This window comes from Brienomyrus brachyistius, chromosome 1, assembly GCF_023856365.1.
Source record: "Brienomyrus brachyistius isolate T26 chromosome 1, BBRACH_0.4, whole genome shotgun sequence".
Lineage (NCBI taxonomy): Eukaryota > Metazoa > Chordata > Actinopteri > Osteoglossiformes > Mormyridae > Brienomyrus > Brienomyrus brachyistius.
Window position 1 is genome coordinate 20,059,621 of NC_064533.1, and position 27,559 is coordinate 20,087,179.

Below are 27,559 nucleotides of genomic sequence, written 5' to 3' on the forward strand. Positions count from 1 at the left end.
ATGTTGTAGTAACTAGATATTTGTACATCCCACAGACTGCTCTGCAAATTTCATTGTGTAACAAATGTGTAATGGCAATAAAGCCAGTTAATTCTATTCTATTCTATTCTATTCTATTCTATTCTAGTCTCTCATGGGTTTCATCTTGAAAGCCTTTGGTCTTTTAATTTGGGCCTCATCCATGCATCCATCCATCCAACCATGCATCCATCCAACCATGTATCCATCCATCCAACCATGCATCCATTCATCCATCATCCAGTTTTTTATCCATTACAGGGTCATGTGGAACCTGGAAACTTCTCCCAAGGAACAGAAAATAAAAGAAAGTTTCAGCTGAAGCTGACAAGATTTAGTTTTTATCCGATTCCTCTTTTTCTGAGACTAATTGGTTCCTCATATCACCAGATTACTTTTGCTGTGTATTATCAGAAAACTTGACATTAATATACAGTCCTAACTCAGGTTTCACATCATCATCGGTTTGTCGAGCTGACCACTCACCTGTGACCACCACCTGGACTCATATCTTCTGAAGTGTGTCCATCTGTGGTCCTGCAAGGAGTATAGGACTCCCATATCTGAGGCTGTAGTCCTGTTGTTAGCAAACCTGTGGATGCTGGTGATTTAGAATATTTCATCTCATATGCTGTGAACATTCTATCTTTCCAGGTCTTGCCACAGTAATTGATCAATTCCTCCACTGATTCAACCCTGGAGGGTTTATTTAAAGTGTCAATGCCCAGTGGCCTCTGATGTTTAAGTTGCCCCTGTGACATGTCTGGGTCTTGTTATGCTGACAGCTTGCTTCTTCAGAGGGTGGTCTGCCTGTCCTCCGAGGTGGAGGGGTCACTGAGATCCCTAACAATGAATGACAGAGCTAATGATGGATATCTAATGCTGGTGACATTCTTCTTTTCTCCTCTTTAATGTTGAACAAAATTTATATATTTTAATTAATAGTTTAAAAGTACCTTCTGGAAGGGGGGGGGGGTTTGTTCATTACTGGCTAGACCCCAGAAACATGCTGCTAGTTGTGCTGGCATGACATCACAGGAGGGATGGCTGATGTCTGTAATATTCCCTTGTAAGATGGGGTAATTACTTAAGCTACTGCTACTTAGCTACTACCCTAGTGAACAGCCATGCGGAGCCTTTCTGTCGTGCAGTTGAATATGCAAAAAAAAAAAAATGAAACTGAGTTAACATGTTGGCTGTTTCTCTTATTTTTTCCCCACATTGGGGATTTTTTGTTCTGTTCCATTTCATAAGTTTTCCCCTGTTCCTCTTCCACTGACCAGTTGAAAAATGTGCAATTAATGCGACATATCTGTCGCAATCCAGTGCTCTGCAGTAGTTGACTATAAGGCGGACCAGGGAGGCGCAGCCCTGGCTGTTGCGACAGGCCGACATGTAAGTGTGTCGTAATAAATCACACTCCTATCTCTGCATGCCCCCCCCCTCCCTCCACATCACCTTCCTGCTGCTGTTTCGGCTGTCAGGAGCATTTATCTCAGTGTGCCAGACCTAAAAACAAAGAATGGAGTTATACGGAGAGAAAGCTGGGTGGTCAGCAAAGATAAATGTCATCTTTGCTTCAAAACGGGGTTTAAAGAGAAGGTCTCTACATGAACGCATGAACTGCATGGCCTCTCGGTTCTTCAGCTTCCAGTAGCCTGAACTCACTGGCTTACTGGTTAGAGGGATGGGAATGCGTTCATGAGAGTTCGAGCCCCCCCCCCCCCCCCCGCCTCGAGGATGGGCTGCTTCAGGCTTCTGCTGGAATGCGAACAGGTCCGGACCTGACTTCCGCAAAATACAGGAAGCTGATCGCTAACCGCTGCCAAGCAGACACAGAACACCGCGGTGTTACGCCTGGGTGCTGTACTTATATACTTAACATAAACCTTGTTATATGTGACTTTCAAATAGCTGAGCAAGAAGATTCACACCAAAGGTAAGTATGAAATTACAGTTTTTGAACATTTGTTGCCTTCTGGTACCTGGCGAGATGGTGTAATGTGCGACTTTCGGACTTTCTGCTGCTGGATGGGCTATTGCCTTCGATGGTGAGATGATCTCTCTCGGCACTGGCATGACCATGCAGGTAACAGTGTGAAAACAGACTTTTGACTTCATACCTAAAGATTAAAACTAAGGTAATGGTGCGCCCATGTGTGCAGTGAAATGGGCCACTGCGAAAGTTAACAATGACGGGGGAAACTTAGCAGTGTGATAGCTGCATGTATGAAGCTGATGTCATGAATTTTACTGGGGGTGGGGTTGTACTGGATGCTGAACTGGGAGAGAAAATTAGCTAATATTACTATTTTGGATTGAGGTTTGTCAGCAGTGATGCCTGGCTGTAGTTTGATGCATGTGACCCTGTACGCTACATGACAAAGAAGCTGCTTGCCTCCATCTGCTCTGTGCCAGAACGGGCACGTGTGCTCTCGTGACAGCGCTGTGCACGTCCCTTCCCTCGGGACACGTTTTCAGAGCTCATGCCGACATTTTGAAAACCTGCATTAGAAATTCCTTCTCAGTTTCCTGAACATGCGCCAAGCTGGATGGTAAACATCCAAATGCAGTGTACTAGAAACCCTGTTCTTCTTGAGACAGGTGTCAGTCTGGCCTGTGCAGAATAAGCAGCTCAGAAGGATGATTTATTAGTTAATTTTGTCCGGTCGTGCGTATTCCTTGTACCTTGGCACGAGGCTGACTTCACTGGCAGTCGCTGTGATCACCATGGGGCGTAGATCATTTAGACAAACCTCGGGAAGGACAGCGACACACGTTTCAGTTTGGGTTGCGGGAGGGTTTGTGGACTGTCCCACTGGGAGCACTCAGCGTTCACAGCCCCATCCGCTTTTACCGTGGTCCACCAGCCCCCCGCCTTCCTTCAGTGGCAAGCAGGGAGTTCAGCAGAGGGTTATAACAACACACTGGAGGCCATTTCACATCGGCTTACCACCGTGACCTCTGTTGACCACGGTTCACCTATCAGGTGATGGGATGCATTGTGAAGATCTTCAGAAAAGCCTTTTTTCTACTTAATGTTCTTTTCTGTCGCTCTGCTTTTCTAAACCACCCGAATGATTAAAATTCTGTCCGTCTTTAAGTTGCTCACAACCAGTTGTCAGATTCCCCCGCATTGCGCATTTCAATTCCCTCCTGAGTCAGGGGTGGCAGTGTACCCCCCACCATGAAAGTCCCCTTCTGTGAGTCGTTGGCTGGTCGCATGCTGAGGTGGAGAGACGACGGATGTGACCCATCTAGGCGCCTCTCGCACAACCTTGGCGTGCCACATTCTATTTCAGCAGCAGCGCTCCTCCCTTTGCTTTGTCTCCGCTGGCAGAGCCTGATCTGCAGACCAGTTGCAAGCAGAACTTCACATGCATGCATTCGACTATCGCAACATGCACCAGGGCGGGGGAGACCATGGCACAGACATGGGGATAGGGTTAGCATATTGGTGACTACAGATTCGTACCAATTGAATTGGCATATAAAAATCTCCACATAGACCCACTTTATGAGGCTATATTGACTAAATTTTAAATTTAAACACACCATTTGGAGAACCTTTGTCAAAAATATATATGAAAACTTAATGTGTCCATAAAATATTTAGCTCTTCTCACCAATATTACAGTCAGAAAACACGTGAAATACATTTAGTTTTCCCTTCTACTTGGATTGTATTTGCGTTACTGAATGCATTGAGAGAATGGTGGTTTCTTTGAAGCTCTGAAGAAGCACCCAAATGACTCTCAACAAGGTGTCCTTTCCTCTGCAGGCTCTCAAACAGTAATAATCTCTGTTCTCTGCATGATTTTTCAGTGGTTGGCTGCTTCTCCATTCTGTCTGCTAAGTTGTCCGGTCTTGAACATAAGTCTCTATTATTTAAGATTTGGCCAAAAACGTGACAATTCCCTTTCAATGTTTTTTTTTTCTAGCAGGGATTTGCTGCAGACAGTGTAGCCATGAAAAGGTGCTTAACTTCGGCCGGGGTTATCCTCATGCGGCCAGTAGTTGATGTGGTTCTGTACAAACATATGAAAAACCTTGATTTGCATGTCACACAGTTACCTCATCTGCTCACTCAAGTTTCTTGAGAAGAAGTTAGGCTGTTCTGCTCAAGAAGAAAAATTAGCTTCTCACTCAACCCAGGTCGAAAAACCATAAGCTGCATTGTTTCTTTGATTATGTCATTGTATTATGTTTAATTTAATCAGTAGAGGCAGAAAGGTAATTTCAAATGAAGACATCAAAGTTATACATTCCATTGTTTGTGATGATGATTTTGTCAGGATTCTTTTAAAAAGAATCCATAAAAAATCCACTGATTATTTGCAAATTTCTTCACTTTGTGAGGATTTAGTCATTCTTGCTGAAGTTACATATCTTTTGTTTCCTGTTTCTTGCTCCTCCAGCTGTGTGACTAAACCACTTCCTGAGGGCATGTTGCTCAGACTGATGGTGCGATGCAAAGCATTACTGTTTACATACACATAAAGACACGACGTTTTTCAGGACAACAAGCATGTCTGTTCTGGAATCTAACGATGGCATCGATTGGCTATCCTAAACAGTGTCTTCACAGTGGCGATCTGAGCCCTGTGATTCTTGTCAACAGGGTAACTGTCTGGGCCTTGTGCTGATCTGGGCTGTAAATTTGGGTGGGATGTTTTCCGGGTCGTTCCAGGTGCACTTTAGGATTACTTACACTGTCATAACCATTGTAGTCTGTTCTCAGTAAGAGTGCATTGGGGATCTTTGCAGGGACACAGATCTAGATGCCACAGAAACTGTGAGCAGTCTGTGGAAATGTTGAAGCAGTGCTAGTCCCACATATGTGGCCCTGGAGAGGCTGTGACGGGAGGGATGGGTCTGGTGGGGGGAGGGGGGTGATCTAGGGATAACTGATTTATTTCCTGAGAACTTCTGACAGCGTAGGCAGCATCACCTCAATGCACAGAAGAGGCTACTAGTCTAATAAAAACCAAACCGCAGTCACGCTGCTTTTAGTGACCATCGCAGTGCTCGTCCTGTTAAATTGGGCAGCGGATTTACAACCGTATTTACAAATCTTTCACTCCTGAAATGGTAACAGAAATGTTCGTTCTCCTGTTTTTTTTGTGCTCAAACACCTCTGTGGCTTCACGAAAATCATGTTTCTTGCGGGCTTAAATCTTTCATAAGCGATAGTATTTTCTCCAAGGCTACGTGTCTTAACAGAGCATAGCAAGACTATGCAAGTTTCCTAGCTTGATGTCAGAGCTTCGCAGAAGAGTGAGATTGCTGGAGGCTGATTATTTCACCTGGTATCTGATTAATGCATCTGAGGCTCAGTGTATCTCGTCCCTGTCCAGGTGCTTAGACTTCCTGCTCTGTGGTCAAGGCTAGATTCTGTTTCTTAGTATCTAGCTTTTGTTTTGATATGCACCATGAGTACAGCCAGTTGTGATTTGATTACTATAGAGTCACCCGCATATTGTATATAAGAAATCTACCTCAGATCCTATCCTGCCTATTTTTACAAATCACCCCATGTTCCAAATGGTGGTCTTCATCACCACCATGTCTCACGAAGACCTGAGCAGACCTTCCACCCCTTTCATTGTCTCTGACAGATGGAAGACATCGACGCCATGTTCTCCGACCTCCTCGGAGAGATGGATGCCCTGACCCAGGTGAGCTCCACGGGAACAGCTGGCCTCAGATGACGCGATTGGTTGGGCAGATCTCCAATGGGAATGCAGCCAAACAGAGAGGAGCTTCAAGTCAGATTCAACCACCTTTCATTATTTACGACTGTAACAGAATTAGTGACCAAACTGACATCTTCCATGTGTCTTGCTTCTCCTGATAATGTTTGGGCGTCTTAAAAGGCTACAGATACAATCAAGAGCTCAGTAGGGGCAGATCATCATATATCCTAGTCTTTCCTCAGTTGGTTCGGGGGTCAAACTCACATTTTAACGCTTCTGTTTGTAGCTGAGCGTTAACACATGGCGTTGCGTTGCTTTGAACTCTACTCAGATTGCCTCAATACCCAAATTTCCTGTGTGTTTTTCCCTATGAAATTAAGACACGAGAAGTAGAAAAGTACTGCGTGAGTCCGTTCCTCTTCTTCCACTGGGGGAAAAAAAACATCTTGAGGCAATTTTATTTTTTCATTGAAATGACACATAAAATACTCGCGTCCATTACTCCCCTTTGAAAGACCATTAATGCACAAGCAATTTTTGAACTTAAGACACTATTACTGAATTCAGGAGTTCGCCCAGAAGAATCCCCCACATAATAAATTGCTTTACGTTTCCATTTATTCTTATTTAGCTGACATTTTTGTCATAAGCAAACGGCATGTGAAACAAACAGCACATTACAAACATATGTGCTGTCAAAGTGTTGACTATGCCGATAGGCTGGTCTTCCAATTAATGACCAGATACTAGTGTAAATAGTACACAACACCTTCCAAACAGAGGGAGAACCCAATAAGACTGCTATTCACTGAGCAGACGTCTAGGGAGCATAGAGGGGCGTCAGGCTAGTAGAGGTTGCTGTAAGGTTGCATCCAAGTCCATACCATCATACTTCAATTTACATCGTTTATATGCAATATATTTTTGTGAGTCATTCAAAAACACACACTCTGATTTTTAACATACAGCAAATCAAAAAGCATGAATATAATGTAGCTATACTTCTGTTCTCAATCGGGGAAGACTTTCAGTATGATGTTGGGGGGGGTTTTGAAGTGCTTTCAGGAGTAACTCCTTCTGTATTTCATTATGAGAAGAAAAACACTGATTCCAATGGGCAGGGTGCTGGGTTTATGGGTCTGTGATGAGCGTCCCTTTCCTCTCTCTGCAGAGTCTCGACGCTGAGGTCCAGCCCCCACAGCCCCCATCTGCCTCACCTGTAGAGATGGACTTCTCCCTGGGTTTTACAGACCTCAAAGGTAAACAGGACAGCAGCTCACGAAGTTCCAGTGTGGTTTACTTCCCAAAGGGGACTGACACCTCGCAGTCCTGCACTACCTAGTATCTCTTAGAATATAGGGCTTAGATTATCAATGTCAATAGCACTTGAAGGTTCAAGTATAAAGGACCTTTACTGGCTATGTGCATCAGGTGCACTGGAATGCTGTTCAGCCTTAAGGCCTCTTCACGCCAAGTCTGATTTTTTTTCTCACAAAAAACGAACGACACTATTCCGAAACGAATAAACATATTTCTCTGAAGGCTTTCATACCAAGTCTGACAAATTTGCATTGTCGAGATCCGAGATTTTTTTTTTTATTCGGAAAGAGTTCGATTTCTGCGGAATTCAGATGTGTTAAAAAAAAGAACAACCAATAGGATGTCTGTTTTTATACATGATCAGTTTCGATTCTCAAAATGAAAACATTCAGATCGACAGAATCCACACTGGGGACATGAGACTTATGCTGTTTGCAGCTCTTATGGTTGCTTGTCTTTCGGTTGATTTTTCCTTATTTTTTTTTGAAGGTTTGGCAGCTATTTATTAACATTTTTATTTTTCTTGATTTATAGACATGTATGCAACCAATATTAAATCAAAATCAATAAAAAAATAATCAATAAACTCCGTTTTCTCTGTTCCTTTAATTCATTAACTGATAATAGATGATGTTGCTGCCATGTTCTTATTATTAATTTTGCTTCACCTGAAATACAGATAATCCTGCTTTCTGGAATATCCCCTGTAGTTATTTAACTGATAATAGATCGATACGCCCAAAGCTCTTTATCACCATGTGAGCCAGTCAATATGAAGAATAAACCTTTTTTGAATGGGAAGTATCCAGTAATTTGCCTTTTCTTTTTATTTGTTTGCTTAAAAGAAAGAAAAAAAACCTTTTTCTCACTGCTGTCAGTGCTGCTTGCTAGTTTGACGGTTTCCTTTCGGTATACAAACTTTTCAAATCAATTGTGAAAATTTCACATCATGTTTTGTGTGTAAGATTTTGATGTGTCAAATTCGCTTCCAAAATTTTCACAAATTCTTGCTTTTCATTTTTTGTGTTGCGTTTGCTGTGAAAAGGCCTTTTTGTGAAAGGTTCAAAGACGATGCAGATAGTGCAGAGCAATACAAGACCGTGCTAAATAATACAAAACCTGGACTGTGGGTCATTACTGACCCAAACAATTGGAAGTCTTGTGCCCTGAAGTTCCTAATTTGTTATTTCTTCAATCCTGTGTCGAACACCCTACCAGAATCCCTGAACGAGCTGGAGGACAATGACCTGGATGCGCTGATGGCGGACCTGGTGGCAGAGATCAATGCCGTGGAGGAGAGCGTGGCGCAGGCAAAGAGTGCTGGTGGGGCCCCTAAGCCCCTCCCACCAAAAACGCAAGACCATGCAGCCCCTCACCTCGCTGTGCAGAACAACCTCGGCCCCAGCATCCCGGCCTTTGCGCCCTCCCCACAAGTGTCCTCTTTGGATTTAACCCCCCTACCTCCAGCACTCAAACCACAACTGCCGGTAAATTGGGGTCCTCGCTCTTGTTCGGTGCTGTTTATATGATGTGGTACTATCTTTAAAGGGATGACACAAAAAAACCTTAAGAATATGTATATGGAGCTGTCATTCAAATGCTGTATTCCAGAGAAGACACTTTAAACAGCAATGCTGGCCAACTATGGTAACGTAGCATAATCATTATCACAGTGCAGTAAACCAGAACTATGGTAAAGTACCTTAATGATTATCACAGCGCAGTAAACCAGAACTATGGTAAAGTAGCATAATGATTGTCACAGTGCAGTAAACCAGAACTATGGTAAAGTAGCATAATGATTATCACAGCGCAGTAAACCAGAACTATGGTAAAGTAGCATAATGATTATCACAGCGCAGTAAACCAGAACTGTGGTAAAGTAGCATAATGATTATCACAGCACAGTAAACCAGAACTATGGTAAAGTAGCTTAATGATTATCACAGCGCAGTAAACCAGAACTATGGTAAAGTAGCATAATGATTATCCCAGCACAGTAAACCAAAACTATGGTAAAGTAGCTTAATGATTATCCCAGCGCAGTAAACCAGAACTATGGTAAAGTAGCATAATGATTATCACAGTGCAGTAAAATCTCAAAATTGTTAGCAACAAATTTAATCCTTAGTGATGGTGGAAGAGATCATATCCCAAACATTGGGAAAGTGCTGTTTAATCCTCTGACAGGTGAATGTAAAACACATTTTATTTCATGATTATTTGTTTCCCAGGAGGATGCTGAGGCTCAGGCCAAAGCAGACAAAATAAAACAGGCTCTGGAGAAGCTGAAGGAGGCCAAAGTGAAGAAGGTGAGAATTACAATTTCAAAAATTAGTGATCAGTTGTCATTATTGACACACCACAGCGAAATGTGTCCTCTGCATTTAACCCATATGTGACAATGTGACATGGCAGGGGGCAGCTAATTCAGTGCCCGGGGAGCAGTGCTTGAGGGGGGTACCTTGCTCAGGGCAGCTAATTCAGTGCCCGGGGAGCAGTACTTGGGGCGGTACCTTGCTCAGGGTTCCTCAGTGGTGCCTTGCTGGTTGGGGATTTAAACTTGCAATCTTTTGATTACAAGTGTACTTCCCTAACCATTAAGCCACCACTGCACACAGCGTGGGGGCCAGGCATGGGGGAGAACATCAGTGTGTGCTAGGGTTCTACTGGCACCTCTGGCCGGGGGAGTCAGTCGACTGGCATGTGAAAATGAAATAGGCACATCTCTGGACGGACCCTTGGTAGCACAAGGTGTTGTCTTTGACAATGGAACAGTCAACTTCTATCACAGGTTAGATAGATTTTTTTCAACCCAGTGCATGAGGACCCCTAGTCAGTGCACATTTTTGCTCCCTCCAATTAGAACAATAAATACCACAGGCGTGTTGAGAGCTGGGAGGAAGCAAAAATGTAGACTACCTGGAAGTCCCTTTGGACTGCGTTGAGAAATACTACACTAGATAACTTCCAAAAAATAATGTAACCCAAATGGTAGTTCAGGGCTGCAATCACAGTAATCACAAGAAGAAAATGTATCTGTTACCTTATTTTTATATGATCACAGTGATCTCATGGAATGACCAGTCCTGGGGCCACATCTTCACATCTCTTTCAGTTCAGAGGCCTAGTGGGATTCAGTGAGAATCCAGCTTCCTTCACCCCAAGTCCCACCGTTCATGGTGATGTCACTGCTGGGTCATGGCTCAAGAGCTGGCATGCAGTTTTAAGTGTGACATAATGACACAAGCTTAAAATATTTATCTTTTTTGCAAGAACCACCCAGAAGTCATTGTGAATGAATTTCATTAGACTCTTAGCATGCAAATGGCTGACATCAGTTTTGGGAAATACAGGAAGTAGAAGAAACAGGAAGCTGGATGCCCCCACGTCGTCTTAAAGCACACCTAGCTGCTATTGTGAAAGGGCTTCTTCAGAGTCAATTCCCTCTAATCTCTTATACATGTTTCTTTGGTGTCGTTTCGGTCTGTGTGTTTCCACTTGTTTAGTAACCATTTCTGTTTGCCTGTCACATGAAGCAATACACTTATTATTCAACACTTGCAACAGCCCTCCAGGAATATGTCCCATCATCCCACCTCTTCTCCTTGTGAGGGCCCAGCTATCAGTACCAGTTATCATTTGACATAATCTACTTTTATATGGCACATTTCCTCCATGAAACAACCCAGCTTACTGGTCTCCAGACTTTGAGGATACTTATTTTTCAGTGTTACATTGAAATACTGCCCTATCATTTAAGGTCCCTCCATTTGAGTAGCTCTTCAGGGTTCTGTGGGCTGTATCAGAGAGGATGACTCCCTTGAGGATCATGAGCTTAACTAGCACATGAGCCAGGAGAGCAATGTCAAAGGATACCGCCAACTTCCATATGTCTCCCTGACGTCTTGTCGTAGCTCGTCACTAAGGTCACCATGAGCGATGAATCTTCCAAGACCTTGATGGTGGACGAAAGGCAGATGGTGCGAGATGTGATGGACAACCTCTTTGAGAAGACACACTGCAACTGCAGCGTGGACTGGACCCTGATCGAGACCAACCCCGAGCTAAACACTGGTGAGACTTGCTCCTGTAGTTCAGCAAGTAGAATATTTTGCTAAGAGGATAATGATCATGAGTTGAAATCCCTCGGAGTATGCATAATAGTACCCCTCCCCTCTAATAGTCACTTTGGATAAAAGTGGCTGGTAAATGTCCACAGCTAGAACTCTCTGCTTTGCACTGCATGACATAATGATGCCGAACAATCAGAGATGGGTAATCCGGGTCCAGAGAGTAAAAGTCCAGACCGGGATTTTGGTTCAACCAACCACTTGACTACTCTGTGATTCTTTATGCTCAACCGGTTGGTTGAACCAAAATCCCGGTCTGGACTTTTCCAAGTGGAATGGGGGCAGGGTGGGGTGGAGCTTGAGTTACTCATAGTGGCACGCTAAGGCTGCCGAGTCATTATGAGTGTCACCATCCAGTTGGGCTCTTCAACAGACATGTGGCATCTTGTGAATGATAAGTTTCACTAATTTCCATCCCAGAGCCTTGTGGAGATTTCCAAAGCTGCCCCTTATTTTTTTCTGCTAATGGGCAATGAGCAGTTATGGGTGTGGACACAAGCACAGGGCTTGATTGAGCCACCACTAGTTTAGTACATTATGCACTGAGCATAAGAGTCACCACGCCCAACCCCCACTGTTGACGCTGTAAAGTCAGAGAGTCTCTGTGGTCAACCGCAGGGCGGGGGGGAAGTGCCTTAATAGATACCCCTCTGAACGGTTGATGTGTGTACTTGGTATAGTTGTTGGAGGATAAAATAATAATATCACCTTCCTTTTTATCAGAAAGAGGATTTGAAGACCATGAACATTTAGTGGAGACCTTATCTGCATGGACAAGAGACAGCGAGAACAAAATCTATTTCCTGGAGAAGGCTGAGAAATATGCCGTCTTTAAAAACCCACAGGTAATGTCATACTGAAAGCGTCGCCCAAATCGCGTTCAGTGGGGCAGATACAGGATACGTTTGTACAGAGAATTACACGCTACAAGCCCTCTGACACAAGTGATCTCTGACCCTTGAGAAGAACGAAACAGCCGCAGAAAGGTTGGGCGTTCGCGGGGAAGAGCCTCTCCCTTTACATAGACCTCCTTCTAAGCTTTTGCAGACAGCCCCACCTTCACCACTTTCATAGCTCTGAAAGAAAGTGCTATGTGGTTGCCAGACTGATGTCTCAGATGTCCTCCAGTGGTGGCTTATGGGAAATCCAGGAGCGTGATTCAAAATTTGGCAAGAAAAGAAAATTTTTTAACCATTAAGAATGTACATTTCAGTGCCATTAAACCTGACCATGCTTACAGCTTCCGGTATACCTGCTGGCAACTAGTGATGATAGACACAACAACCATAAGCAATCTTTGTATAATTAACAACAATTACAATCATGTTTAATGCAGCACATTACTAGAATGTTATACCATGTGTGATTATTGATGTGCCAGTGGAGTCCATTAGTACTTCCTGGTTACTAGTGAGCATAATGTCATATCCTGCCTTTTATTTCAGTGAAGTTCTTGACACAGTGGAAGGTGACATATGTTGTTTCACTGGATTTCTCTCTGTAGAACTTCTACCTCTGGAAGAAAGACAAAAAAGCTCTCCAGGACGTGAAAGACAAAGACAAGGAGTTACTCCTGAAGGTAAGGATTCCCGTTGCTCGTCGTCCTCAAGACACATCTAGAAAGCAGAGGGCTTATTTTCTCTTTAGTCTTAAAACAGACGTCTATTACTCCAAAAACAGGGGGCCTTGAAGAATATGACCTTCGGTATAGTGGAACTAAGAGGCTCGAGAACATAAATGTCAAGTGAGCCGCCACATCTTGGCTTGCTTCCCAATGTAGGAGAATTTCTGCGGGACCTCCATCATTGTACCAGACCTGGAGGGAGTCCTCTATCTGAAGGAGGACGGGAAGAAATCGTGGAAGCAACGATACTTTCTGCTACGGGCGTCCGGAATTTACTATGTCCCAAAAGGGAAAACCAAGGTGAGGAAGATTTTCGTGTAGCCCCCAGACTGGGGTATAAATCTACACCCCCCCTCCAAACCCCTACAAATTGCGGCTGACAGGACCGTAACCTACCCCCTCCTCCCCAAACAAAAACACTTGTACAAACATTAGCCATGAGCTCGAGAACATTCTGGAACTGACAGGAGGAGGTGTTTCTAGCCCAAGGCTGAATAAAACATGTTGTTTTTCCCCAAAGCTATATATTGAGATAGTATGGCATATTGAAAAGCATCCAGGTCTAAGAATCCAGATTCACTTTTGGGTTTTACTAGTCCTACCCTTGCTGGGACAGCTGCACTCCCCTAAACCTAATGAGTATTGATTTTTTTAAGAGACCAGTTTGAGTTGTGGTTGCCATGGCGTTCCATACGGTGGTGCTGCTTGAATAAAAGACTCACAAACAGGAGAGAGAAGATCTGCGTTGGTTGCCGTGGGCACTGTGCTGCCCCAAAGCCCCCACCTTTCTGTCCTGAGGGGGTTAAAGAGGCCAGTGTAAGCAGACACCACAGAGGAGGACCGAGAGGGTCATACCATTATTGGTCTGGGACGACCCCTGAGAACAGCCTGACAGGGGCTGATTTAAAGTGACCTTTTAAGATACCAGAGTCACACTGCATTACATTTACATTGAGCATCATCATCTTAGTTTATGCTTTTTACAGAGTAGGTAATTTTAACATCAAGTTGGCTGAACCACACAATGTGCGCAGACATTAGCGTGCACTGGAAGAACAGGGGCTGTGTACAGCCAGCAATTTTTTGGAGTTTTGTGGGACTGATAGCGATTTACGGGGTTGCTGCCTCTTTCTGGACAGACTTCCCGTGACCTGGCATGCTTCGTGCAGTTCGACAACGTCAACATTTACTATGGCAAGGAGTACAAGAACAAGTTCAAGGCGCCCACGGACTTCTGCTTTGTCCTCAAGGTAAGCCAGTCCTCCTTAGCAAGACCACTGGTCCACCTTGTTACCTATTGTCAGCATAAGCGATAGATCTGTCTGGTACTGGGTTTTTTTCATATGGACAAACAATATGAAGGATGAGTGAGAAAGAAAGATTAATTACCAGAACGTCTTTGTAAAACTGTCAAACCCCCCTCCCCCCCCCCACACACTCCACAATGCATGAGCAAAGTACAGAATACCTCAGCTAATAATACCATTCAAAATAATTTCCTGTTCATATACAAGCAGAAGAGTTATAGAGCTGTTTTAACTCCTCGGTGGCGGGGGTTTTCAATGCATAAACATGCCGTGCTACCTACATGCTGCCTTAGCCCAGTTGAGTAAGATTTTGAAACCCAGATTCTCTTGAAGTAGACTGATATCGGCAAGGCGACCTTGGCGAGGGTCACTGCAGGATGTGATAATATTGATAGGGGGGTAACGAAGGGGTGATGTGAACCAGATCGACAGGAAGGTTTGATGTTGCCAAAGGACAGGCAGGAGACATCAGTATTAAGTATGACCCCCCTCCCTGTCCTACAAACACCATTTTCTTTACTACTGTGCGTTTGACACACCCTGGGTTACTTCGAGTTCAGTGTGAGCATCACTTTGTCAAGCCGGACACCAAAAGTATGTTCGGTCAGCTATACAGGGGTGCCGGAACAAACAATGATCTCATCCTACACAAACACCGAAAAAAGCAGGGTTAAGATCCGGATTATACACTCTGGTGCGACAAGACTGTGAAACACCGTTTATAAGGTGGCCTGTGCTGCTTCATCACAGTCTGAGAAAAACAAGACAGCTGGACGGCTGGTGACATTTTCTGCTGCTGCTGTGGGTACAAGGGTAACACAATCACACCACACGCAATTCACGAAACTGCAGGGCAACCGGGGATGCTGGTCCACACAAATGCACACTCCACGGCATGGTTAACACGCAAGCTTGCCTGGCAAACGTTTGCCGTATTTACCATCTCTGTTTCAAAGAAAAATAACTTCTACCCAACACTATATAATAAAGGTGTTAACGTGTATGTTTGTAATAATGAAAGTCACAGTTTTACTAGGACATTAGGGTCTGAAAGTGGTAAACTGCATGTACTTTTTTCCTTTTCTAATACACTTTTCTTACATTGCTACAAACCTGAGTTGAGGAGAAAGTTTTACTTAGTATTACTCTGCTGTTCATTATAAAACCTGCTGAAGCATCAATACTACTGCTTTGAGAAGAGAATGGACTAGAGTCAAAATTAGTAAGCAGCTGAGAGGGAGCACATGGACCGACTGTGGGTCCTCAAGGAACAGATTGGGAATCACTGATCTAGAGACATGATTTTGATTCTAGTTCATTCTCTTCTCACCGTAGTCATTCTGATGAGCATGCGTCGCACGGAACCACACACACAGTCGGAAATCGCGGTTCCAAGTCTTGTCGTCATGATGTTTTGGGGAGGGTACATCTAAACCGGTGAAATAAATATTGAAAACTTAATTTAAGTAAGAGACTTCGTTTTCGCATCGGGGCAGCGACATCAAATGACGAGAAGCAACGGTTTTATATAGTCCAGAAAAGGACTGTGCACAGGAGCCTAGAACGGCCGACAAACACGGGACAGTGACGCTAAGGACAGTAGGGCACACAAGATGGATAATTACACATATAACACAGGTCAGGGTACACTGGAACTCGGGAGCACAGACATTTACGCTACAATTACACACAGCTACTTACAAAAGGGCACATAAAAGGGTTATTTACAAGTGCTCCCAGCATGCTCAGCGCACTTACTCAGCTCCAGTATGCAGACAGCGCTGCAATATTTACACTTACACCTCTACTGATTTGACTGAACTGGGGGGTAAACCGCGACGCTTTTGCGCCATCTGGTGGTCATTATGGGGAAGAGCAGCAGTGTGGTTTTCAGAGATTAGGATCTGGGGGGGGGGGGGGGGGTATTGGGGGTTGACCTTCTACTGCAGTCTCAGAAAAGAAGTTGCTCAAAAAGGTCAAGAAGGGCCATGTCACTGCAGAACCATGAAGATGTGGGTGTTACCCGCAATAGCGACTAGTGGTCCAACATTCTGCGAGAGTGATCGCCACTGCTGGAGGTGCCATCGCAGGGTGTCACACTGGCACGTCAGCATGAGTTTCCCGTCCTAAGTGACTCAAATCTTCCTGTTCCAGCACCCGCAGATCCAGAAAGAATCCCAGTACATCAAGTACCTTTGCTGTGATGATGCATGGACCATGACGCTGTGGGTGACCGGCATTCGCATTGCTAAGGTTAGCCCGACACCTGGGACTGAGACCTGCACGGCGAAACTGTGACACTAAGGACACATCCTAGCTGTCCGATCAAAACAGATGCGCTTTTCATGGGATATGGTTCATGCATTATCATGATGTGCATATGCAAACGTACACCTCATCTAATCTCTGATCTGATAAAAAATGTAAGTACAAAATGGAGGGAATAAATATAGACCGAGAACTTCTAAATATACATTTAAAACGTTAGTAATGAAAGGAACAAAGTGTTAATGAGTCATACGCAGTAGAGTCACACTCCCATGATCTGATGAACTACCCCCCCCCCCCTTCTCAGTACGGGGTGAAGCTGTATGATAATTACAAGGCCGCTGTTTTGAAAGCCACAACGTCGTCTCTCTTCGCTAACCGTGCAGCCCCCTCCACCTCCACGTCCTCTGCTGCCCCTGCTGGTAAGAGCCTGTCTCCTCACCCTGCTTCAATATTATCGTTCGCTTGAGATCTGAGGATGGATATAGTGGCTCAAAAGCGGCGATTCTCAGCTCGCTTTCCCTCCTGATCCAGCTAAGACCCCGGCTCAGGCCAACGGACATGCAGGGCCGCCCCCCCTCGCCACGGCGTTCTCTGAAGCTTGGACCCTGGCTGAGAATAAGGTGAGTGGACCATTGCTACAGCATGACAATGAAATGTTACTGGTTCTGTGCCGAATTCATCTATGCATCCACAAGCTTTCATGAACTGAGACATCTGACATTGCCAGGGAGGGGGTCGTTGTTTCTGGGACCCCATTGAAAAAGTCACCTTGGGGCTGTTCCGCCGACCCCCCCTCAGATGCTCCTTAATTCCAGGCAGAAGAAGAGGCCCAGGGTGTCATATAACAGTCGGCTGTGACTCAGTTTAGTTTCAGCTACTGCTACAGTTAGGACTCCCACTTCAAGTCAAACTTTGGAGTCCAGTTGTGACTCTCAGGCCGTGCTGGTGTCTTTAGCGAGATTACCAGTCCCCTGCGAGTATGAAATTATCTAACAACGAATGCACTTCTCATCCATCTTACCAGGATCACAGTGACCTGTCTTCTCTGCCACTGCCACCTCCGGACCCCACTCTACCACCGCCACCACCGCCACCCCCGCCACCCCCACTGGCTCCGCCCAAGAAAGACAAACTTACCATACAGCCGCAGTGCGGAAATTTCCCCCCACCGCCACCACCAGCCATGGACTTTCCGCCCCCGCCTCCAGACCACCTGCTTGAGCTGCCCCCCGACTTCCTGCCACCACCTCCTCCGGCCCCTGGTGAACAGGAAACCCATACTCACCTACCCCCTCCACCTCCCCCACCCCCACCCCCACCCGCGCCCGCAGTGCTGCCAAATCCAGCTCCTGCACCAAAGAAGGTGAGCCCTGCTCCCCCACAGAGGATGGCCCCTGCTGCCACAGCGCCCGACGGTGGAGACTTAATGTCAGAACTGATGTTAGCAATGCAGAAGAAGCGAAAACCCCTATAAAGGAGGTCAGGATGTTCAGGGTCTGGAAAATATATTTATAAATATTTTAATACAACATGATAATTAGCATGTATAATTTTAAAAAAAGGAAAAACTTACAAACGTATCTTTATGTAGAAAACTAAAAAAAAAATGTAACATTTAAATCATACACAGTGCATTAAATTACCATACATCTGTTAACATAACTCGGACAGTCACTGAATATACATTTCGAAGACAAGATTCCAAGTAAAGACACTCAAAGTCAATCTGCTTTTATGGATGTGAACGATCTAGTACATCTGTGCCAGGTGAAAAAAACTCACTCCATCTTGCTGAAGTCAAGTGACCGCTACACAATCAGTGTCATCAGTCTATTGGCCGAAAGGTTCATCAACAGCCAATCAGGTCTCTTTGGGAAGAGCAGCTGGCAGTTCAGTTTATAATGAACAATGTGTGCCATCCATCCATCCATCCATCCATCCATTTTCCAAACTGCTTATCCTACTGGCTCGCGGGGGGTCCGGAGCCTATCCTGGAAGCAATGGGCACGGAACAACCCAGGATGGGGGGCCAGCCCATCGCAGACAATGTGTGCCAGTAATCCAAATCTTTAAATACTTAACAAAGGACTGAAGTCTACTAAAAATGACCCCCCCCCCCCAAGCCTTACCTCCCAGGCTCATCGCCAACCATGAGTATACAGACCAAAACAAAACATTTTTCATGGTCTTTGTTTCATCACGATGAGAACCATAGGCGGTTTTGTCTTCCACTTTCTGAGCGGGCCGCGTAAACCCGCTACACTTGGCCCTCCTGCTGGAACAGTAACACACCCTTCACAAGCTGTAAGTACTCTTTCAGCAGCTGGAGGTGCTGTCCTGATGTCATTTTCCGTAACCTGATGTCACCACTGTTGATTTTACTGATGACCCCCTCGACTATGATTTCAAGTCGACTCTGCAGCAGAACCATCCAGACTGACTGCTCTCACTGATCCAGGCATTATTTCCAGTCTGTAGTTGAACATTAATAACAGAAATATCCATATTTGCTGCATCTTGTCTGGGAAAGATTATAAACAATAGACTGGTGTTATAACTGTCAAATACATAACTGTCCAATACCAGCCACCCTCTGATTGCAAGCATACAGGTTTAGCCCACTGAGCCACACACGGCTTTGGGTAAGAAGGGTGACATACTGTAGGCAGAGAGCTTCCTACCTGATCTGGAAACTCATTTTAGCTAAATTAGCCTAGCTGGGTCTTAGACATATATAAACAGCAGCCGTAGCGCTCCCGTTTGACCGATCATCACGAAATTTGGATGGTATGTCTGGGGTACAGCCCTACATTAGGGAGTGAAATTTGGTAATGATTGGCTGAAGCATGTCTGAGATATAGCTGTCTGATTGAAATGGGCGTGGCACCAGTACAGTAAGGATGTGCCTGCTGGCCGTACCTTACAAAAAGGTTAGGATTTATTGAATAATTATTTATTAAGACTGTCTCCTGATTTGAATGATACCAGATTTATGTATATTGGGCGAAAATCCTAGGAGGTTAACGAAAATACCTGTTTTCAGACCTATATAAATCATGGGAAAACGCAAAGATGGAGAACCAAGTTCTATATGTTGTTTGATTTGGCATGATATAGTGAATTGGACTAGCAATGAATTTCAACTGTAGGCTTGACAGTTCTGGAGAAGTAGGCAGAAATGCAGATGTGTCAAAAAGCAGCTTGTCAAATGGCTGCTTGATTTTGATTGGTTGATGGCAGCCACACTTTTAGGACTTATGACTGCCATTGTACTTGTCTGACCTCAGGCTGGGTCCTAGTACGTATCTGCCATATTTCACTTGGATTGGCCAAGGCAGTCAGGAGATATTGCAGAAGGTTGCAGAAATACATCCATCCATCCATCCATTGTGGCTTCAGGAAACAGGGACAGTTTTTGTCCAGATCAAGTAAGGAAAAATGATGGAATCATCCATTTAAAAAAAAAAATCACAATTAGTGTCAACAAGATGACAGGTGAAAAGTGCCAAAGGGTTAGTCCAAGAGCAGGCCAGAGGGCCACCAACGAGCAAAGGGGGCGCCAACCCACAAGACTGCAGGAGAAACAATGGGGAAACGCAGCGGATGGGAATTCAGGGGCCTGAAGAGGGAAGAGGAGGCACCGACTGGACATCAGACGAAACGTCAGGAGGTGTCTATGGGACAGCAGGTGAGGAGAACACCGAAAGGACAGCAGGAGAGACACCACTTCCTGAGTAGGTGTGGACAAACCTTTAGTTGCAGGGTCAGTCTCACCTGGGCCAGGTGCAGGCAGAACAGTCTCGCCTAGGTCAGGCGCGTGACTGCAGCTGACGGAGCGGCAACCTCTGGTCGCGGGACTGCAGTGGGCGGAGTGGCAACAGCTTATAGCCACGGGATAGCAGCTGGTAGAACTCCAGCAGGTGCTTCCAGATCCTCTCAACCTTCTGGGGATCTGAGTCAGGGAAGAGGACTGCCAGCCTGTTCATAACCTGCCTCAGAAGGAGCCGTCCCTCTAAACTTCTCAGGGCTTGGGACATGAGCAATGGCATCTGCTGGGAATATGGAGTCCCAGAGGGGGAGTCAAGGGGGTAGGCTGCTGGGTCGATTACAGAGCTTGGTATTCTGCCACATTCAGGGAGAGAGGACTGACCCAGATCCGACCGTGCACCCAGGACAAAGGGGTTTTATTATGCAAAATAGAACCAGAAACAAAGCAGAACCACAAGGAATTAAACTGGTAACTAAGGATAAAAATAAAGGTGGAAGGGAACAAGAACCGAATACAAAAAGTTACGGGGCAGGACCCATAGAGAGAGGACTCTCACAGGTAGATACAGGAGTAACTACATGGATGATGACAATTACACTGACCTACATGACTAAGCTGGGGAACACAGTGAGACCCATGGAGCACGATTAGCAAAATGTACTGTCTGAAAAAAGGTCGTAGCTCTGGTACAATTTTGTTCCCCAAGGTACAAACAACGTTAATGTTCCCTCAATAGTTCAAAATTGTTCCTCAGCATCCATTTCAGGTCCTTAAATTAGACGAAGAGATACATTAATATCTACAACTAGGATACAATTCACAGACCCTTGAGGGTACAACCCCAGTAACAAGTAATTGTACCCTCAAAGGTACAAATTGGTTATTTTTTCCATGACACATTATTTTGATAATTAGATTCTTAAGAAATGGACAGCGACATCTGCTGGCCAAGGAGAGACTATACATTTTCATTTGGATTGAGATCTGGACTGTTTGCTGGCCATGTGATTGAAATTATATGCATTTCCTGAAGAAAAGCTTTAACACTTCATGCTCTGTGGCAACATGCATTATCATCCTGAAAAATGACTGAATCTTCACACAAAAAAAATCACTGGAATGAAGAAAGTATCCAAAATGTTTATGTACATCTGTGCATTGATTGGTAATGATTGCCATCTCCCCTGCTTCTTAATATGACATACAACCCCATATCATAAGTGATTTGGGAAATGTACTTGTTTTCTTCAGACTGTCATCATATGTTTCATGATGACACCAGACAAAAGTTCCAGCATCATCTCCTTGGCCAATGCAGATTCGTGATTCATCACTGAATATCACTTTCATCCAATCATCCACAGTCCATGACTGCTCCTTTTTAGCCCACTGTAACCTTGTATGGTATTATTTTGGCTTTTCTGTATGTAAATCAGCTGATTTCTTGTTTCAGCCCATTTGTTTCTCTGTTGTTTTTTGGGCATTTTCTATTTTTAAGGCATATTGCTTTGAGTTTTCAATCCTGACACTCTGATGTCTTCCCTGGCCTAACCATGTGTTTTTCTTATATAATATTCCCGTTTTTTATAACTGCACTAAATTTTAGACATAGTTCATTGGGAACAACCAACATCTTTTGCCATACACCATTTTAGATTTCCTTCTAGAAGTTTTATAATCTTTTGCCTTGTTTCAAATGACAGCTTTCTTATTAGGACCATGTTTCCTTTCAATTAGTCAAGTCCAACAGCTAATTAAGGTTTGTAAGTACTCTCTTTTAACTACAGACTAATTTGTATTTGCATTGTTTTAGAAATGCAAATTACAAGGTGACTCCATCATTTTTTCCTCTACTTGATCTTGACAAAAATATACCTTCCATAAAAAATATTTATCATTTTTCTTGTCGAGGTATGTTCCATAAAGCCAAATTTTTCAGTTAATAAACAAAAACTGTTTTGTGTCCTATCTGTTATTTGTTTGCTACAAAGTTTAAACAAATCTGGGTAAACATCCACTAAGTGTGATGATTCCAAGGGTTGTATACTCCAGTCTTCACATTTGCCCAGAAATATCTGAGGAATTTGTGTAATTGCATGAAGAAGGTCAGCTGCACTGATGAAGTTCACATTTACATTCGGTTTATAATCTAGCACAAGCATTTCTAGATTTCCAGGTGAATGGCTGCCTGAGAAAGGATGACATACAAACCCCTTCAGGATAATTCTTTGTATGATTACAATACTACTTATATGTTGGTGTATTCACCAAGTAAATGAGCCAGCTTAATCTCCCAGGTTAATTTTTATGAGGAAAATTACATTTGAGACTGAAGACGGTTTCAGTGCATAAAGAGCAAATACAGGCGTAAAAAACTGTGGTACAGGCTGTAACATACCCAATGGCCTTAATATTGGAGCATAATGGAGTTGTAATAGTTCACTATCACTTAAGTAGTGAATGAAATCCTCCAACCTAGATCGTCCTAGGGACCATTATTAAAGATAGTTATTACAACTGCTCCGGCACTACAAGTTAACGCCCAATATTGTCATGGGAAAGCTTTTTTTAAAACGACATGCTTAAGAATGTATGTCGCTACTTCCTTATTGACCATTAACGCCAATGAGACAATTAACTTTGATGGTTTATTACAAATTCTCAAAGGCGAGTCCGTATGAGACATATATAAATGTCACTCTAACGTCATGAGGTATTATTCAATGACACAATAAAATCTACGAGTAAAAAGAGTAATAAAAAATATAGATAACGGAATATTATTTATTCGCATTATATTCAACTGTCCCTGATTGACGCCTAGTAATATTCCACCGTCCTTCGTTGTTTGACATTTTGTTTCGTTCTTTCTGATTGGTACACTTAAATGTTTCGCTGTTGGGGATTGCTGTGTTGTAACTCCTCTTGTCAGTGATTGGTGCGTAGTTTATACTTTTCTGTGTCCTGATTGGTCACGCTCTGAACTTGCATTCCGCTTCCTTCTCGTAACCTGCACTGGAGCGTTTACGAGCAACATGGCGCTCCCATTGAGCCGCTGCTGGAGGTGGACTTTAGGGAGTAGTGCCGGTATATCCTTATTAAATACTGTATGTAGCGGTAATGGACGTCCTGCTGCTATTGCGACCGCGTCGGTGAGGAGAAGGGTTAAACAGTTAATATGGGGAACGAGTTGGCTTAGGAAAATGCAAGACATTCACTAGGCGTGCTGTCAGCCTCAAGAAGGTCAACCGGTAGTAAGCTAGTATCAGTGCAATACTATGCAGCTATTAGTTGCTTATGGAACTACATTCTTGTGTTAAAATTGCGGCAGTATAACCGCCGAGTATTAATATTTGTCTTCTAGCTAAGTGGCTTCATTTAATTTGTTTAGAGATTTTTTTAAGCAGCAACCTGGTAGTAAACGTTATCACTATTTTATAATTAGGAAGGTAAACAGTAATATATTGAAATTGTTGCTCCGGTGGCTGTTGGCTTAGACAGCTAGTCTAACCAGGTGAAGTCGATGTCAACTTGTTTGTAGCCGGCTGGTTTAAGTAAATTTCACGCTAACAAAAAAAACTATGCACTTCTGCATGTAGCTGGACAGCACCAAGCCTTGTTGATAAATATATATTTAGTGATCTTCTAAATCGTTTCATAGGCACTTATGGGAAATGATCGGCTTTCATATAACTAATTTATTTCAGATTTTGTCTGGGGACAGGCTTGTGAATCTAACGCCAGTCAAGAAATTCAGGAGTCTTTCGAGGTAAATTCACGACGTTTTATGACCTTTTTTTCCCTCAGAATGTAACAAAGGTGACGTTGGGTGGGCTTACCAATGCTTTGATTTGATTCCCTGTAATACTCAGGGATAATTTCCGGTCGCTCCCTGGTTCAGGAAGCGCCTGCACCTGCGGCGAGGTTCACAGCGATGCCAAAATAAAAGACCCCTTTGCGCTCGCACAGAAAGACTTGAGGAACTTGTACGAGGACATCAAGAAGGTTAGTGTCTTTGATGTTAATGAAGTTTAACACTTTCGTGATGTAGTATAATTTTTCCAGGTGTTTACAGAATAAAGCATCTGGCTGTGACATTCGTTGTGCATTTTATATCGAGGCAATTTTATGTAACTTTAAGTACACTAGTTAGCATTTGGTGATTGACTCAGTCAGATCTAATACTCAAGTACTTTTTTTACAAACTGGCACTAATTAATGTTACTGGGTGTTGATTAACGTGCCCTTTGCAGGAGATGTTCGTATCTGTTGCAGAGCTAAAATCTTTGTGTGACTACTACTTTGACGGGAAGGGCAAAGCTTTCCGGCCTATGATAGTGGTGCTGATGGCTCGTGCCTGTAACCTCCACAGCCACCGAGATGGGTAGGTATGCAGTAAAGCAAGGTGAAATGCTATATGGTGGGAGGGTTAGAACGGTTCAAATACCCACGTGTGATACTAAATAATTTTGCCCATTGGGTTTTGTTAGTGATCTTCTACCAGCCCAGCGCTCTATAGCGATGATCTCAGAGATGATCCACACGGCAAGTCTGGTTCATGACGATGTCATCGACGGGTCTGACATAAGGAGAGGCAAAACCACCGTCAACAATGTCTGGGGCGAGAGAAAGGTCAGTCTCTGAGCATGTGGTCATCTCTCTGACCTCCTAAGTGCCCTCAGATATTCCACAACTTCTCATTGTTTCCAGATTTACTACTGAAGCCACAGTTTCTATTGGCTAAAAAAGATAAGTCTCTGAGTACCAAGTGGAACCCCAATGTTTATTATGGCAAATGGATCCCATACTGTCTCTACCTGGGCTTAAATCCTTGGTTTTTTGAGGGACAGATTTGGTCCAAGGGTTTTCTTCTCTTGTGCTTCGCAGGCGATTCTGGCTGGGGATTTCATCCTCTCTGCAGCCTCCATGGCTCTGGCCCGGATTGGCAACAACACCGTGGTAGCAGTATTGTCTCAAGTCATTGAGGACTTGGTGAGAGGTAATTCAGCCCCTTTCGTGCTCATGCCTGGAAAGTACTTCATTCTAATCAGCTTGACAGTTACACTTTACCGAAAAACACAACACTATCCCTTTTCCTCTGGACAAGACCAACATCGAGAGTTGGGGTTTATACCACATTTGAACTCCGCAGGTGAATTTATGCAGCTGGGATCCAAAGAAAACGAGAGTGAGCGATTCAAACACTACCTCGAGAAAACCTTCAAGAAGACCGCCAGTCTGATCGCGAACAGTTGTAAAGCAGTATGTACGTCCTGTAATTGCAGTGAGCATGTGGGACCGGTGGGCACGGTGTCGAATGTAGTAACTGGCTCCTCTCCTGCATCAGGTATCAATTCTTGTTAGCTCTGACCCTGAGATCCATGAAATTGCTTATCAGTATGGAAGGAACATCGGAATCGCATTTCAGGTAATTCTATTTCTAGCTGTACAGCATAAGTGTGCCCTGCTGAGTTGTCTTATCTTGTCTTCCCCCTTACCCAACCTTGGTGGTTTGTCCCACAGCTGATTGATGATATACTGGACTTTACATCATGTGCAAACCAGCTAGGAAAGCCCTCTGCTGCTGACCTCAAGCTTGGCTTGGCTACAGGACCAGTTCTGTTTGCCTGCCAGCAGGTAGGATTGTGTGTGTGTGTGGCTTGCTGATCTGTCATCTACTGCTGCAGTTAGTCCTGCTCTTAGAACTGAGCAGTACTGGCACACCACAAGGTCCAGATATACTTAACAATATGCAAAGTTGACATTTACTGATTTTGAAATGCTAAATTTAATTTGGTTTGTCTAAATATCAGGATTGTTTACTGGCTTATCAGTTTGACCCGGATGTGCCACAATCTGATGGCATGCAATCCGTTTTGCATAGTGATATGTACTTGATTGGCTCTACAAATAATATTTCCCACCACTGGCAGTTTCCTGAACTACATGCCATGATCATGAGGAGGTTTGGCTCCAGTGGGGATGTGGACCGGGCCTGGCAGTACGTTCTTCAGGTGAGGTCAAACTCATGACATCAGATTGTTTTCAATGAGAGGGTGGGTCTGCCAGGCCACTTACATATGCTGTCTCATTAGAGCGATGGCGTCCAGCAGACCCTGTATCTCGCCCAGAGCTACTGCCAAGAGGCCATCCGGCAGATCAGCCAGCTCCGCCCATCCTCGGAGCGTGAGGCGCTGATCCGACTGACGGGGCTGGTCCTGAGCCGGGACAAGTGATCGCTGTCCCCTCCATCCCACTGACAACCCAAGCAGCTCCAGGATCGTGTGGCAGAGCAGGAGGGACGGCACTGAGCCATGCTTGACCTGCCAAAGGTTAACGAGGAACGAAAGATGATTAAGGCAGCACGGTACCACATGCTCCGTCTCAGGCCTCCATGACTGGGGAGGGACTTTGACTCCCGGGGTTGATGGGAGCGGAAATGTCACTGGGGATGCAAAGTCCCTGGAGAGCCGTGAGATTCCTCAGTCTCGTATGACAAGGGTGCGGTGCTTCAGTGTTAGCGATATTTGTGGCCTTAATACTTCTGTCATGTATTCGAATAAAAATGATTTTTATTGAGTTGTCTGTCTCCATCCACTACAGTAACATTTGGATATAAGGATTATTTATTATAAAAGTCTGTACATACAGTTTCAACACTTATATATACAAATTAAGGGGGACAGTGGCACTTTTTTTCCATGCAAGTCCACAATTCCAGCGTTTATCTCAAAGCTGACCGGTACTTCAACACGGTTTTGAAAGGATCCGTGACCAAGTGCTTCACGCATGGTCCTCATTGCTTTGGGAAGAAACATGGCCAAAAGGCTGGACATATATAAAAAGGTACAGATCCAGTAAGACACCCCAGTAGGTGTCTACAAAACAGTGGCTTACTGACAGTCACCACCCTAAAGCTCTGGGTCTGAACAAACCCAGCCTCCTCCAGCTTCTGGCCTGCCCGCTAAAATGCCACATTCACAATAACTACACTGTGTACCTCAGATGAATTACTACTGAAGAATGGGACCAACTTATATACAATAAACCTGAGTTATGACAACCTAAAATCACGAAGAAAAATTCTTTATATGAATATATACGAATACAAAAAGTGATTGGCTAGTCCACTGATTGACATGGAAAAACAATGCCCTCCCATTGCATTGGTCACCTGCCATTGGTTGTGGAAATTAGAGCCAGACCGATAAATCAGCGTACCGATATCGGCTGATATGAGCTATTTGCAGATAAATCAGTATTGGCATAATAACGGCCGATAAATGACAAAAAGAAACAGAGACGGAATACGGATCATACATACAAGACGGAACATACATTTAACTGTCATTTAATCAAAATTTTAATATATTTTCTTGCATTTTTGTCCAAAGTACTATCTATGACAATAAAACAAATTT

At 44.1% G+C, this 27,559-nt stretch overlaps 2 protein-coding genes across 3 annotated transcripts; both read left to right on the forward strand.

Annotated features, from left to right (window-relative positions):
- Nucleotides 1–1,489: 1,489 nt before the first annotated feature.
- On the forward strand, nucleotides 1,490–22,101 carry LOC125734419 (amyloid beta (A4) precursor protein-binding, family B, member 1 interacting protein). The gene is made up of 14 exons (XM_049006122.1): nucleotides 1,490–1,957; nucleotides 5,637–5,696; nucleotides 6,886–6,973; nucleotides 8,253–8,521; nucleotides 9,269–9,346; nucleotides 10,952–11,111; nucleotides 11,891–12,012; nucleotides 12,672–12,746; nucleotides 12,948–13,091; nucleotides 13,931–14,041; nucleotides 16,253–16,351; nucleotides 16,674–16,788; nucleotides 16,901–16,989; nucleotides 17,394–22,101. Exons 2-14 carry the CDS (start codon nucleotides 5,637–5,639, stop codon nucleotides 17,841–17,843), a joined length of 1,860 nt encoding a protein of 619 aa, XP_048862079.1. The 5' UTR covers nucleotides 1,490–1,957; the 3' UTR covers nucleotides 17,844–22,101.
- Nucleotides 22,102–23,061: 960 nt separating this feature from the next.
- pdss1 (prenyl (decaprenyl) diphosphate synthase, subunit 1) lies at nucleotides 23,062–26,717 on the forward strand. Of its 2 annotated transcripts, none has more exons than XM_049006132.1 (11): nucleotides 23,062–23,290; nucleotides 23,846–23,907; nucleotides 24,011–24,143; nucleotides 24,392–24,522; nucleotides 24,629–24,770; nucleotides 25,026–25,137; nucleotides 25,291–25,400; nucleotides 25,486–25,566; nucleotides 25,662–25,775; nucleotides 26,072–26,152; nucleotides 26,234–26,717. In XM_049006132.1, the coding sequence occupies exons 1-11, from the start codon at nucleotides 23,174–23,176 to the stop codon at nucleotides 26,372–26,374; spliced, it is 1,224 nt and encodes a 407-aa protein (XP_048862089.1). In that variant the 5' UTR covers nucleotides 23,062–23,173; the 3' UTR covers nucleotides 26,375–26,717. The 2 variants fall into 2 exon arrangements, with proteins under 2 accessions (XP_048862089.1, XP_048862090.1); XM_049006133.1 differs by having other exon boundaries at nucleotides 23,151–23,225.
- Nucleotides 26,718–27,559: the final 842 nt, after the last annotated feature.

Bases quoted from the DNA above. Each gene is read 5' to 3' on its own strand.
- LOC125734419 (XM_049006122.1), top strand. From the start codon at position 5,637: ATGGAAGACATCGACGCCATGTTCTCCGACCTCCTCGGAGAGATGGAT. The intron at 5,697-6,885 runs GTGAGCTCCACG...CTCTCTCTGCAG, and splicing joins AGATGGATGCCCTGACCCAG to AGTCTCGACGCTGAGGTCCA. The intron at 8,522-9,268 runs GTAAATTGGGGT...TTTGTTTCCCAG, and splicing joins CACTCAAACCACAACTGCCG to GAGGATGCTGAGGCTCAGGC.
- pdss1 (XM_049006132.1), top strand. From the start codon at position 23,174: ATGGCGCTCCCATTGAGCCGCTGCTGGAGGTGGACTTTAGGGAGTAGT. The intron at 25,567-25,661 runs GTAATTCTATTT...TTTGTCCCACAG, and splicing joins ACATCGGAATCGCATTTCAG to CTGATTGATGATATACTGGA. The intron at 25,776-26,071 runs GTAGGATTGTGT...CACCACTGGCAG, and splicing joins TTCTGTTTGCCTGCCAGCAG to TTTCCTGAACTACATGCCAT.